At 36.3% G+C, this 15,314-nt stretch overlaps 1 protein-coding gene across 2 annotated transcripts in view; it reads left to right on the top strand.

Annotated features, from left to right (window-relative positions):
* LOC131034230 (protein DWD HYPERSENSITIVE TO UV-B 1) overlaps positions 1 to 15,064 on the top strand; it is a 138,425-nt gene extending 123,361 nt beyond the window's left edge. For both annotated transcript variants that reach the window (XM_057965636.2, XM_057965637.2), the window contains 2 exons: positions 14,423 to 14,485; positions 14,597 to 15,064. In XM_057965636.2, the coding sequence (XP_057821619.1) occupies positions 14,423 to 14,485; positions 14,597 to 14,680 (147 nt within the window). In that variant the 3' untranslated portion in view covers positions 14,681 to 15,064. The remainder of the gene's footprint in view (positions 1 to 14,422; positions 14,486 to 14,596) is intronic.
* The last annotated feature ends 250 nt before the right edge of the window (positions 15,065 to 15,314 follow it).

The following is a 15,314-nucleotide window of genomic DNA, read 5'->3' as shown; positions in this document are numbered from 1 at the left end:
GACAATCTACTCATTTGCCCAATCCCTCTGCATCACAAAGGCACAATCATTTTCGTCGAGAACATGGCCACACCAGGTAGCAGCAAAGGGAAGAAGGTGCGGGCACGGGTGCAGAGAGACGAGCTTGTAACGGTGCAGTCTTTGACATGGGAAGGGTTGAATGGCAGCTACTGCAGGACACCAATATCATCAAAATGAATCTGAAGAGGGCAGGGGTTGACCACATTCTGACCATGCGGGTCTTCAACATTAAGGAATTTGAGCATGTACTGAAGGGAATGGTGGTTGGATACGATCGGCATACACACAGGTCTATGGTACAGTATGGGGGATGTCACCTCACCCTTTCTTATTTCGCCCTTGAGTTCGCTAGAATTTTTGGAATTCCTAACCAGGGCAGCCCTGTCATTAAAAGAAAAATGACATTAGAACAAAAGTAGCAATTGGTTCGACTGGTTTGTCGAGGGGACCTAACACAGGGTGAACAAGACAGCATATGGAGGTCTGGCAGTAGTCGCGGGGTGAAGCGGACATTTCTGGCCAATGCAGAGTGGCGATGCATCATGGACATCATCAAAAGAAGACTGATAGGAGCCAGTCGGTGGTCGAACATCGCCGTTTGGATGCTGTATTTGATGAACGGGTTGCAGAATGGCATGGTCTTCAGCCGAGCGTCATTTCTTTCTAAGCGCATCCGTGAATGCTTAGGACTCCAGCATAAGGTTTTTTATATGTCGCATCATGCCATCGCCATGTTCCTAGATGTTATTTGTACAGGAGTGCCATCCGAGAAGAGGGGCAACTTGTAGCCGTTAGCCAGGCTAGAGCCATATAGACCCCCTATCTTTTATTGGACGCATCTGAACATCATGACAACCAGCGAAGAACCACAACGAAAGAGGCAACGACAAGATGTTGGGCAATCTCCCAGTGCAGGTAGCGGGGATAGTGAGGAAGATGTCGTGGAGGCATCCTTGTCCGATGACAATGAGAGTGGAGAGGATGACAATTTTCGCTTGGCTCCAGCCATGGGCCGACGGCCAGTTGAGGTTGGAACGGAGGGTGGTGATATTTCAGTGGCCGAGGAGGCGATAGATGGGGTAGGAGACAACAACATGGGAGTGGAAGTGACGGTGGTCGAGAACCCTCTTGAGCAGGGGGATGTACCAACCCAGGTGATTGATGTCATGGACGTAGAGGCATCACTGCCACCATTGCTTCGAGTGACTCCTGGGTAGGAGGAGACCGTCCCACACTTAAGTCCCCCCCGTGCTGATGACCACCAGGAGTAGACGATCGACTCTTGGTTGTTGGAGATCCTTGGGGTAAGCGTGGAGAAATTGCCTGAACTACCACCGTCACCTGGTGGGGATGAAGGACTTGATACCGGCACTCTGCAAATTGGTGGTATGGAATCTGCTGCAGGGAAGGATCTCCAGATTCCCAGGTCTACAGAAGAACTTACATTGCACAAGGAAGTTCAGGAAGGGGGGAATCTTCCTCGCCTCATACCGAAGACTTGATACTTCGGCTAGAGAAACCTGACCCTGCAGATCCAATTGGCACCTTGCAGCATTGTACACTCCAGTTGGAGGGCATGGCGAAGTTCCTAAGTGACGTCGACCATATCGTGAAGGGTGTGGAAATTGGCCAGGATCTGAGGATAGCTCAAGTGGCCAAGCGCCTGCTGTCCTTTGCCAGGGAAGACTATGAGGGGGAATTCTTTCAATGCTTCACGACCAAAGGATGGCCAAAGACAGAGACTCCAGAGATGATGGATACCTAGATGAGGAACATGATAGTGACAGAAGAGAGCGGGCTTTATGGTTTCATCCGGGGAATAGAGATAGCTTTTCGGGACCTAGTCCTGAAGTATCGGCATATGGCAGTGGTGCATATGGAAGCTATGAAGACCCAGCAGGACCAAGCACTGCGGGAGGGAAGTAGAGAGTGTCAAGAAAACATTGGCCCAGGAGCACTCTCGGATTACCACGTTGGAGGAGACAGTTGCCAGGCACGTGCAGGAGTTGGAAGTGAGTGGTAAGGTGAAGGATGAGCTGACACATAAGGTAGCAGGCTTGGAGGCCCGATTGGCAAAGAAGGAGCAACAGTTGGAGGTGCAGGGCCAGGAGATTTAGAAAGCCCGCAACAAAATTGTTGAGGCTACCCATATGGTCAAGCTGGCACGAGAGCGGCAATTGGCGGCCACACAGTGACTCCAACGAGCGGGCACATCTCAGTCATCTATACTTCAAGGGACGCCTTCTCATCCCTCCTCACATTAGTTTTAGTTTTTTCTATCAGCTTCCATTTGTTTGTCGCCTGGTAGACGACTTCTTTTTTTTTGGGGGGGGGGTTGATGTTAGGCTGTAATTAGGGAATAAAACTTTTAAGTTATTGTGTCATGACCCCTCCTTATATATATATATATATATATATATATATATATATATATATATTATTATAAATTAATTGCCAGTGAATGATTATTTGAAATTGCTTTATTTATTAAATATTATTATTTAATATATTTTCAAAATAAGAATAAATTAATATATATTATTATTATTATTATAAATTATAACCAATGGTATTTTTGGGAAATGACCAGTTTATAAGATTACGTATGGCAGCAATCATGATTCAAAAGAAAATAAAGCATCAAATACCATGCATCTTCAAATAGTGACTTCATTGCAGCAAGTCATTAAAAGTATCATGCAAGGTGGCGATCTGTCTTAAGACCATTACGGACAGGAACAATTGTCTTATTCGGTGCAGCGATTCAAGAGATAACACTTTACACTTGTAGCATAAATATAATTAAAGTAAGCATCTGATCTGCCATCACGATAAGGGCCAAATCATAAGGCGGATAATCAAGTAAAGGTTGTACGATTATCCTTATATGACCCACAGTCGGTAATCAATTAAATAGAGCATAAAACATTTCCCTTAGCACATCAGTGATTAGTAATTATGAAGGAAGACATCCAGATTAGGAGCTTTCAACGATCACTGGCCATCATTAAGAATAATAGCTCATACATCTTCCATTGCTCAAAGATATATTATGCTTATTCGATTAAAATAAGGAATTGAGTAAAATGTTTGATTAAGGTATAAAAAAATTAGTTAAGGGAGAGGCACGATAACAAACACTGATTGCAAGAGTCATGACAAGAGGACACGACTTCCTTCATAGAATTCCCTTGGTAAATATTTAAGGGAAATCATACCTCTAGAGGAGGGGGATATATCTCGGTTTTCTTTACTCCAGTTTGTAAGAGCTGGAAGGGAACGGAACAGCCCCGATCAGAACTATTATTAATTTGCAGACAGTAACATCTTTGTTTTTGATGGTATGCATGGGGATGCCTTTGATAAGAATGCTTACTATAGGAAGCTTGATAATGTTTATGCGGATTTTAATAAGAATATTAATTTAGACTGCAATAAGTATAGCAGTCATATTCAATATATATAATGGCAGACCAGATCTGATGCATGTCAGATCGGTCTGTCTTTACAACCACCAATATACTAAGTACTAATAACTTATGTTCTTTAGGCAATGGTAGTATTAGTGATTTATACAAAAGGTAATTAACCAATGTATTAAATAGTTGCTAATCCATAAATAAATAACTAATAAATATATAAATGATATATAATATAATATAATGTATTTATTATTTTTTTAATGTTCAAATCAGAATATATATATAAAATAGTGATGTAGTATCAAGAAGATTTTATATATATATATATATATATAATGTCTTAATCAGACAAATAAAAATAGTAGATTGTAAAATCAGAAAGAGCTCACAAGATAATAAATAGTAAGAAGAATGTGTTTGGATATAATCCTTGTTACTGCTCTCAGTATTCTAGAAGTGGGAATTGAGATGTTCCAAAGAGGGGCGGTCTAAATCCAACTAATAGGATGAGCCCAAGACAAGGCAGGGATCAGCGACCCATAAACCTTGAGGGCATGGTCCCAAGACAGGTAAGGGCTTGGATCTGTAAACTTATTATGGATATATGAGGGATGAACAATTTACTTATTAATAAATTAATTGATTGAACTATGGAATATCACTGATTGGATTAATGTTAAGGGGGAAATGTCTTCTAATATATTTAGTTTGAGTCATAAGTATATTGAAATAGATTGATTATGGTTAAAACATGTCTCAGCCTAGTAGGGGACATTACATATTGTTATGTCATTTTGTTATGTTTGAGTCAACCAGTTGGTTTCCGTGTCAGTTTCGACGGTTGGTACCTTGGCCAACCGCCAGGTAGTATTTATGGTCATGTAAGGAAACCCGGCAATAATGTTGATGTACTGAATATTTTGGAGAATGCAATAAAGAACATCTTTCTGCCATATGAATGTTACTTGCATAGCTGTATTGTTGGTGTATGTTCTATGCTTATTCGTGAATTATTCTGGAACTTAAACCATTCGCAGTAGGGAACAAACACTCTGCTTTATGAGAAATTTGTACATGAGTACCTAACATGGCTAGTAGTCGAAGCCATCATCATCATTGTATACATTACTCGGTTGGGGTGAATAGTGACTTTATCAAAGTAGTTAGCTTTTAGGATAGCTAAAGAGAGTCCTATTCACATTGCTTAAGTCTCCTATTAGGGACTTTTAGAGTTTTGTCAGACCTCATCTGCTATTTATATAAGTACCTTCCTCATATTGTCATTTGGGTTTCACAAATGCCTTTAACAAAATGAAAAGTAACCCTTGAGCAAGTATTCCTTATAGATGCTCTTGTATCACCATTATAAGCCTCTAGTGGTTTAAAACCAACTACCTCACTAGGAAAAGTGACAAACAAAGGTTATTTAGCAACTCAATGGATCTACTTCCACAATTGTTTTACCTGCCTTGTTTGTGACAACAAATATAAAGTTGTGTATGTATTGTAAGTATTCAACGTGATGAGCTTGACCTATCTTGTATTTGCAAGTATGTCAAGGCTTGTTGATATGTTCCCCACGGATGCATCCCTTGGGGTTCTATGTTGTTTCTTGTTTTGGGGATGTTTTAGGGATGGGGGCTGAATATCCCCACCCCATCCCCCCTTCTCTGAAAATTTGGGGATTTCATTTCAATTTGCTCTATTTCTACATCGCATACATATCACGAAAACAAAGACATGGCAAGTGAAAAGCAAAGACAAAGGGCACCAATAGAATTATAATCCATGGTGATGAAGCACAACACCATTTCCTTACAATTAGTGACATGCTCTTGTAATGCCCCTTTTCGTAAATGCCCTAGTTTTTGTCATAAAATCACAATTCCCAGTTACTTTCCTACTACGGTTAGGAACAAAAACTTAATCATAAGATATCTTTAATTTATTGGAAAAATTCAACCATAGGGAAGCTAGAATAAGGTGACTTGATAGGGTGCCCTCGAGATCCTCTACCCTAGGCCCAAGAGCAAATATACCATCCCCCTTGGCCTCATGTGGCCCATGCCATCCATATGAAGTGGTGTACCTCGTGAGTTGTCCTATAACCGTTCCCCCTCATCTTGTCATCATCCTAGTTTCTTGTGATTGATCCTCTTGCGTTAATAAGCAATGGTGGAGGCGAGGGGAAAAGATTGTAGAGAGTGCACCAGAAAACATATCTCCTAGACCCAAAGACCGTACCCATTGTACTCCTTTGGCCTCTATGGGCTCATCCTGTCCCACTTTGAGGTGGCGTATCTAGAAGAATGCTTATACACTGTACCCCTCTTGTAATACTTCTCACACCCTCCTTCACCATGACTTGGATATATAAGTAATGAAGAATCAGTATATGTATTCATTATAATAGTAATTAGTTATTGTTGAAAACATTTTACAAGATGGTGTTAACATCATTATATTAGATTGATAGTATTATACTATATTGGCAATATTATATCAGATCATATTTACATCATTAGCCTCAGATTATGTTATATTGACATTATTTTGTTTTATTATATTAACAGAATTATTATGTTAACATTTCCCTCTTATGTCATATTAGCTATATTAAATTGTATGAATAGCTTAAAATTGTATTAATAATATGATATTATGCTAACAGCATCATAGTGTATTAACAGTAATTATATTATATTAACAGCATCATGTAGTATTAACAGTATTTTTATTATATTAACAGCATCATGTTGTATTAATAACATCCTATGATATTATTAACAATCTTAGATGTTCATATCATTACCAGCACGTATTACCCAGGCTGTGGGACTGCTAATCTCTCCTTATTTTCTTTCTTACTTACCCAATGCCTTTGGCTGGGGGAAAGACTGTCCTATGGACCTATTTAAAGTTTTTCAAAGGACATGTCTCTCCCACAAGAAATGGTAAAACAAAGAAGCCTTACACTAAACCAATTCGGCGATTCCAAATTAAACATCAGTCAACATAATATTTACCGATATTATGTGTGAATATTGCTTAACAATAATTATTGTTGATTGTAATAAACGCAAGCTAATATTTATGTGTCTATTTGATAAATATTATCTAATTGTAATTATTGTGTTTGTAATAAATGCAAATTAATATTTTTGTGTTTATCTAATAAATATTATTTGTCATTGTAATAAATGCAAATTAACAAGTATTAATCGTATTAATACTTATGTGTTTATTTAATAGTAATTATTTTTTATTGTAATAAATGCAAATTAATATCTGTGTTTATTTAATAATATTATTTAACAGTAATTATTATTGAAATTATTAATGTAAGTTAATATTTATTGTGGCTATTAATAATTATTGTGAATATTAATTAATAATAAATATTGATTGTGATTATAAATGCAAATCAATATTTATTTAATAATTATTGTGAATAATGGTTAATAGTAATATACATGAACAAACAAATAAATAGTTTAGATCCTCTTCAAATACAATGTAAATACTCAAAATACAAGGGATATTACAGCTTTGCAATTATCTTGTGCTTTAGTGGGGAATTGTGATAAAACAGTCTCCAACAATTGTAGAGAGTAGAACAAGACACAGGAACAGGAAAGATAGATATATTGTGAAGGCCAAGAGGCATTAGAAGAACCATTGCTGGGCATGCATCCTAAATGTCAAAAACTTTTATTGCTTCTGCATGATTGTTCTCTTTCATCTCTCTATCATTTATGTCCCAGCCTAATACTCTACCAAGTATTGTTTTGTGTTTGTTCCCTTTGTATTGTTAAGCATGACACCTTATGTCTTCGGATGTGTAGTGTCACAATTAAAACACTTCATTGGTGAAGTGGCCACTAAGGTTCAAATCCTTGCTGGGCCATTGAGCTCACATGCCATGTGCTTTCGCTGGGCTGTTGAGTTCACGGGTTTGATCAAGTGTGGGGATAAGGTCCCCGTTTGTGGCCTCACCGGTTCACAGCTCTGGTCAAAAGCGTTTCACGTGGAGCCGGAGGGCGTGTCGTACCTGCGTCGTCAGTCACGTTAAAAAAATTACCAGGCATAAAAAAAGAAGCATGACACCTAATATTTTTAAATTATAATAAGAAGAACATTGCTGCCAAAAATCTAATTCAAAACTTGATTTATGTCTCTATATTAAAATATTAAATCTATTTACCTTATTACATTTGATTTTAGAGCTTAAACATTGATAGTGGTTTTCAACTAAGTTGCCGAATTGTGGAATTTTTCAGGCGATTCCGGGTATGAAACGTATCGGAATCGGATTCTGAAACAAATTTCCTGCGGGTGCATCTAGGGTTCGTGTTTTTAGATGCTGAAATGTTTAGTGATTTTAGTTTGATCTTTTTAATATTCTTACGACCTACAGTGCTGATTAGTGAACTCAAAACTTATCTATCATGAGATTCTAGGTTGATCTTTTTATATTGAAAACTGAATTTAAATTAGTATGTTATGTTTCAAAATTTGAAATTTGTAATGGTTTTGTTTAGCATATGTAAGTATATGACCTTCTAAGCTTACTATATATATATGTGTGTGTGTGTGTGTGTGTATACACACACATGTATATGTACATATGTATATACATTTATATACATATACATATGTATATATATATGTACACTGTATATGTGTGTGTGTGTGTGTGTGTGTGTGTGTGTGTGTGTGTGTGTGTGTGTGTGTGTGTGTGTGAGTGAGAGAGAAGAGAGAGAGAGAGAGAGAGAGAGAGAGAGAGAGAGAGAGAGAGAGAGAGAGAGATTATATTTTTGTATGAACATATCGAAAATGTAACCAACCTTCAAAAAATATAGTGCCATACTGATGTTTCGTACCCACCTACCCATTCCCATTCCCATACCCGATTCGGCAACTTAGGTTTTCAATATTCTAATTTATCCCTTGAAAGGGAAATAATAAAATGTACTATCCTTTTCAAAATGGAAGGGAGAATAAATTGAATAAATAGTTCAGAATTTAGTGTATATTTTGTACATTTTATTAAAATAATGGCATATATATATATATATATTATTATTAGTATTATTAATATGTATATAACCGTCCCCTCGCCTTCCCCAATTTTTTTCCATCCCTGCAAACTTCTTCATTCGTCTTCCTCGTGGAAATCCAAAGAAACATTAGATATTTATATGGTATGAAGTTATGAACCGCTTTGGCAAGAAATAATGCCTTCAGTAATGCAAGGTATGCAAAATTGCATATATCTCCTGATCACAAGTGTAGTTCTTTGCTTTACTAAATTACAGGATATAAGATACATGATGACATTCCTGATTAAGTGCTTTTCTAATAGCCACACGTAATACATCAATCTCAATCTCAAAATCCTTACTAAAATATAGAAGAATGAAAAGGTTTAGCCTCTGTAGTCGGCAGTTTTTTCGTAATTAATAAATAATATGCTGTTAAGTAATAATGTTATAGTTGGCTATGTAATGACATTTGTTTTCGAGTAGTTGTTGGCGGTTCCCGATGGTTGGCAATCTTAAACAACCGCCGGGTACTATATATGTACTTCAATGTTGCCTCGAAAACCAGCTATGCTTATATACACATTACATTCTGGCAATAATTGATATATCTTTCTGGCTATATTCTTGTATTTGATATTGTTATGTTGTGTTGCTTTATAATATGATCTCTATTCCTGTTTACTATACATAATCTAAAAATCCTTACTAAAATGCAAAAAAACGAAAAGGATTAGCCTTTGTAGTCAGCAGTTTTGTCGTAATTAATAAATAATATGTTGTTAAGTAATAATGTTATAGCTGGCTATGTAATGACATTTGTTTCTGAGTAGTTGTTGGTGGTCACCAAGGGTTGGCAATCTTAACCAACCACCGTATACTATATGTGGACTTCATTGTTGCCTCAAAAACCAGCTATTTTTATGTACACATTACATTCTGGCAATAAATGGTATATCTTTTTGGCTATATTCTCGTATTTGATATTGTTATGTTGATTTGTTGTATAATATGATCTCTACTCCTGTCTGCTCTGCATAATCTAAAAATTCTTACTAAAATGCAGAAGAATGAAAAGGATTAGCCTCTGAAGTCGGTAGTTTTGCCGTAATTATAAATAATATGTTAGTAATAATGTTGTAGTTGGCTATGTAATGACATTTGTTTCCGAGTAGTTGTTGGCGGTTCCCGACGGTTGGCAATCTTAACCAACCACCGGATACTATATATGTACTTCATTGTTGCCTCAAAAACCAGCTATGCTTATGTACACATTAAATTCTAGCAATAAATGATAAATCTTTCTGGCTATATTCTCGTATTTGATATTGTTATGTTGTGTTGCTGTATAATATGACATCTATTCCTGTTTACTCTGTATAATCTAAAGCAAGTTTCCTTCAGCAGTAAACAGCCTCATTTTCTAAGAAATTTTAATAACTTTGTGCAAATAAAGTCCTAATAGCTCTTTGTAAACAAGTTGTGCATGTTTCAATCTTGCTAAAATGTGGAATGACTTGGGATGAAAACTTACCATTGCATGAAAATGCCTTACTTCAGTTTTGTTGTTTTGACTTGGGATGAAAACTTCCATTGCATTTCTATTCCATTCTCTGAAATTATATGACCAAGATATACCCTTCTGGGCACAAAGATTGAGCGAAGTCTTCAAATTCACATAGAACATCTTTCATAACTTAGCAAACAATACTTCCAAATGCAGTAAATGGCCCTTCTGATTTTCACTATAAATTTTTCTTCATTGAATGCCCTTTTATGGAGAGAAGGAAACATTGAAATGCAGAAAAGTGATTCTTAGAATTTTAAGAAGGAAAATCACATGGGGATGGGGATGGGGATTGAGATATCGAACTAGGGGTTAGTGATGTGTCCCTGTGGAACATTAAAAATCAATGTATCTTCCAGATAAACAATAATAGAATTTCATTGGGAGGACACAATAACCCAATTACAACACTCATGAAGTACTCAGTGCATTCACAAAACCTAATGGCAATACAAGCAACTCATATACCATCCTTGTGAAAAATCTCCTCCTTATGTGCTCTCGCATGATGAAAATTTGTTGGTAGCTGCTTTTAAACATATATTGGAAAATCCTTGGGAGGCATAGAATTTCTGAACAGTGATTTTATCGCTTGCTCTTGAACCACAACCCAGACTCTATCTTTCATCCTTTGTAGGAGCTAAGACTACTAGTGCTCTCTTTGATAAAGTCCTATTCACCTGTCTTATTGTTTCATCCTTCATGATAGTGTGGTGGGAAGAATTTTTAGATAGAGTGGTGTATGGAATCAAATCAATCTGACAAAATATTCTTCTATATGGTATTATGGAGGCAAACCAAGTGCAAGTTCTTTTGGCCAAGATCCCTATGCTTCATTCAAGAAATTCTGGAACTCATTTGGTAGATCTTCTTTTATAATAACTGTGTTTTCCATTTGCCTGTTTTGCAAAGAGAACATGGTACACTTTGGTGTCTCTAACCAATTTCATAATGCATGTATTGAAATCATGACCTTTTAATTCTTCTTTCATTGGAAGTAATATGTCACTTACCATCCTTCGTGAAGGTATCACCATTGGGCATTGAACCTCAATCATATTGCCAAGATCTTCTCAAAGGTCCTCGTTCTTGTATCCTGTATTAAGTAGAAAGCATAATTTTTTGTAACTAGAATACTCATAATGCATGTATTGAAAGCATGACCTTTTAATTCTTCTTTCATTGGAAGTAATATGTCACTTACCATCCTTCGTGAAGGTATCACCATTGGGCATTGAACCTCAATCATATTGCCAAGATCTTCTCAAAGGTCCTCGTTCTTGTATCCTGTATTGAGTAGAAAGCATAATTTTTTGTAACTAGAATGCTGCCTCTTGTTCTTCTGTACAATAAGGTTTTCAGAACATGTACCTCTTCCTCAGTGCTATGCTTGGCTTCAATATGAAAAAGCATTGGTTTCAACTAGTCCTTGCTTCTTGTCAGTCTGTGTCCATTGTTCACTCCTGCAATTTGTCGCTATCACCAACGGTATAGGTAGCAAATTATTGCTCCTCTGCTAAGTCCTTGACCATAGCCATGTTTTCCACCATGCCTGTTTTGCAAAGAGAACATGGCACACTTTGGTGTCTCTAACCAATTTCACAATGCATGTATTGAAAGAAAGACCTTTTAATTCTTTTCTTCTTTCATTGGAAGTAATATGTCACTTACCATCCTTTTTGAAGTTATCACCATTGGGCATGGAACCTCAATCATATTGCCAAGATCTTCTCAAAGGTCCTGTTCTTGTATCTTGTATCTAGTAGAAAGCATAATTTTTGTAACTAGGATGCTGCCTCTTGTTCTTCTGTACGATAAGGTTTTCAGAGCATGTACCTCTTCCTCAGTGCTATGCTTGGCTTCAATGAAAAAGCATTAGTTTCAACCAATCCTTGCTTCTTGTCAGTCCGTGTCCATTGTTCACTCCTGCAACTTGTGGCTATCACCAATGGTATAGGTAGCAAATTATTGCTCCTCTGCTAAGTCCTTGACCATAGCCATGTTTTCCACCATGTTCACAGCTTTGGAATCAACTTATTTTAAGAACTTTGTTTACCTCATTGTATAGTAACTACCACCATAATCAGAATTGTATATGCCCTGACCTGTCCTTTTGTTTTGTTGATGCTAGATACGTCCTTGAATTAGTCTTTTTGCAATTTTATTTAAATCTTTAATGCCATTTAGGATGCTTCTTCTAAGAAGTTGATGAATCCAATGTTCTTCTGAATAGGAAATCTTCATCCATTGATGAATCTGGCAACCAAAATCTAAGGCCCTTTGGATACATTTGCCTATGCTCAAACCTTTTTGGAGCATTCCACGTCCACTTCATCTTTCTCTTGCATGATACTATTATATTCCTGGAATGATGTTTGTTCATGATTTGGGAACCTATACCTTGCCTTCAATGCCTTGAAAAACTCCTCCCTTGTAGAAGGATGCTAGCTTCTGTGGTCTGTCAATTTTGTGAGATAGCCCTTCCACCACACATCTGCTCTGCCTTCCAGCTTAGAAATGCCAAACAAACTGCTGTCCATATTAGAAAAACTGGATTTATTTGAAGAATTTATCAATGGTCAGAATCCAATGACCAAGGATTTCAGGCATCAAATCTCCATCATGTTTGGGCAGGTGCCTTCCCTACTTCAGAATTTCTGAAAATCTTAAGGAAGATGAGTTTGATTCGGTGCCCCTTGAAGTTGAGCTTGATGACACACAACCTCCACCTATTTCACTTTCCTTTGTTTGCAGATATTTTCCTATCAGATTCTTGACATTAGCCAAAGCCTTTTTAATTGAGTCTGCTTGACTTGTCAATAAATTTACCTGTTGATCTATACTTTTGTATTCTTAGGTAATATACTTTATTTTTGAATTTTTCTTATCTGCAAAAATCAATTCTCTAGCGCTTCCTACCACACACAAGCCCTAGTCTGACACAAGTTGAAGTAGGGCTTAAGAGGAACGTGAACAAGATCATGCACAATAAAAGAAATCAATAAGAAATAAAAAATGCTAACATAAAATTCACAGGTACAAATATGAAAGAATTCATCTGAAACAATTCACTCTATTGCCTAATGGGATCCATAAAAACCAAGTCTCTGTAAAATACTTTGACATGAGATCCAGTTTAACTGAACTTGCTTGACTTCAAAAGTTCAAACTTATGGTATATACTTTTCAACGCTAAAATTGAGACCAAAAGTTTGCAACCATGTGTGCGCCCAATTAACAAATGCCTCTTTTTGATAGTGAGTTACCAAACTCAGTTTGCAAGCTCTGCGAGTACCCTCTGAGTTGCTGAGTACTCTCTATTTTTTTTGTTGGGTGAGTTTTCACAAGTTAAACTCTTGTGTTTTTATAGACGCAAAAAAACATGGGTAAAAATGTCAACACAGGTAAACGCTGGTTAAAATGCACTTTTCACATGTTGTTTTTGCTATAAAACCATGCATTTTCTCTTTCAAGATTTTAATTTTTAATTTAATACATTTTGTAATTGAATTTTACAAAAAAAATATGTTTCTTTAAGAGATTTCAAATTTTAGAACTTTCTAAGTGCTGAGTTTTTGCCGAGTTATTGTCGAGTTTTTGTGGAGTTGAAAATTTTGGGCTTGTTGTGTACTCTCTGAGTCTGAGTTTGCGAACTATGACCAAACTAATATAAATTAAACTTTCTTAATTGGTTCATGTTGCAACCTGTCAGTTTAATCCAGCTATTGTTTATAATGTGAAGAAATTTTATCTGTTCTTTAGATGGTGTGTTTGTATGTATCCTTCCTCAGTTGTCATCTCAAATCTTTATAAGCCTATCGACTGAAGCTTGGAGATCATTTTTGCCTCAATTGGATAATGCTGATCTTCCTTCTTTTCAAATCATACATATTTTACTCAAATGCGTAGACAACCTTGACTAATAGTTGGAAAATCTTGCCATGGAATAAATGGCAGTGGAAATAATGATATAAAATAATAAATGCAGAAATCTGGTTGTGTTTGCTTAGGAAAATATTTTCTGGCCTTTTAATGTTTGAAATAGAAATGTTGAAACGCCACCTTTGTTTCAATGGCCTCTAAGCACCAAATATGCTTTGCTTTCATCTATCATGTAATCCAAATTCTGTTATTTTCGATTTCATTGAAGTTCATATATTACAAATATTCTAGTAAAACAAGTGCAATTTTTTTCACAATTTTTTACCAAGTAGATATCAAAATGAAACGCTTGGTCTTCCCTTTACCAAAGTCTATCTTGTCTCCTCTTCACTAATCCATACTTCCTCAAAAGCCTAGAGGTATCTCAAGTATTTGTTCTATTTGCTTGGATCTGGTTTTCTTAGATTACATTTATTGTTTGTCTTCAGGACTTCCACTTAAGTGTTCTGGCAGCATACATTAATCCAGACTCAAAGTCGGAGATCCTTAAGGTAATAAATAAGATCATGTTTTCCTGATTGATATATCTTCCTGTGAGTTTAGAATTAGTATGCAGTGAATAATCTGTAAAATATTGGTGTTATAATTGATTTTTCCTGCAGATCAATTTGCTCTCGAGTGATACATATCCCAAGGACCGTGATTCCGATCTACAATATCTACCCTTCTCTGGGATGGGTGGCTGAGGTCAACATATTATCCCTTACTGAGTTGCAGTTATTTATGATGAGGATTGGGAATACTGGACTTGAACTGTATCACTACCAAAAACCAAATTCTGGACAACATTATATTCTTTTGTCTTTTATTTCAATTATAGCATTAACTAGTTTTCTAAGAGCCCGTTTCTTACAAATTTGTGTTGAACAAATTAAAAATATACGAGTTTGTCAAGTTGTGTGCAATATTTCATACATTTGATATCAGATGCCTGAATTTAGACTATCACATGGACAAGAAAAATGGAGAGATGTAAGAAATAGTGGACCCAGAGTGATATGCTTGGGCTTGTTAACAAACTAAATTCCTACTAATGCAAATTATTACAAAATGTAAATCATTTCAGTATAGCTGTTTCTTTCCCTGTAGCAATGACTTAATTTTTGAGATTAAGTGTAAAAAGTACTTTTAACTTCAATTTTTTAGATTAAGTGTAAAAAGTACTTTAAACTTCACCCCAGGCTTCTAAAGTTCATGCCAATTGCAGTTTGTTGAATGTAACATTTATAGGGAAACTAATTTATCTTTTTGGTGGAGCTGCCACAAATATATGCTTGCATAAGGCCTGGCAATTTCAAGCATATTACATGCAACCTAACT

The sequence above is a fragment of the Cryptomeria japonica genome, chromosome 3 (genome assembly GCF_030272615.1).
Source record: "Cryptomeria japonica chromosome 3, Sugi_1.0, whole genome shotgun sequence".
Taxonomy (NCBI): Eukaryota; Viridiplantae; Streptophyta; class Pinopsida; order Cupressales; family Cupressaceae; genus Cryptomeria; species Cryptomeria japonica.
The sequence above is the reverse complement of the archived record's forward strand: the minus strand, read 5'-3'. Positions and strand labels throughout refer to the sequence as shown.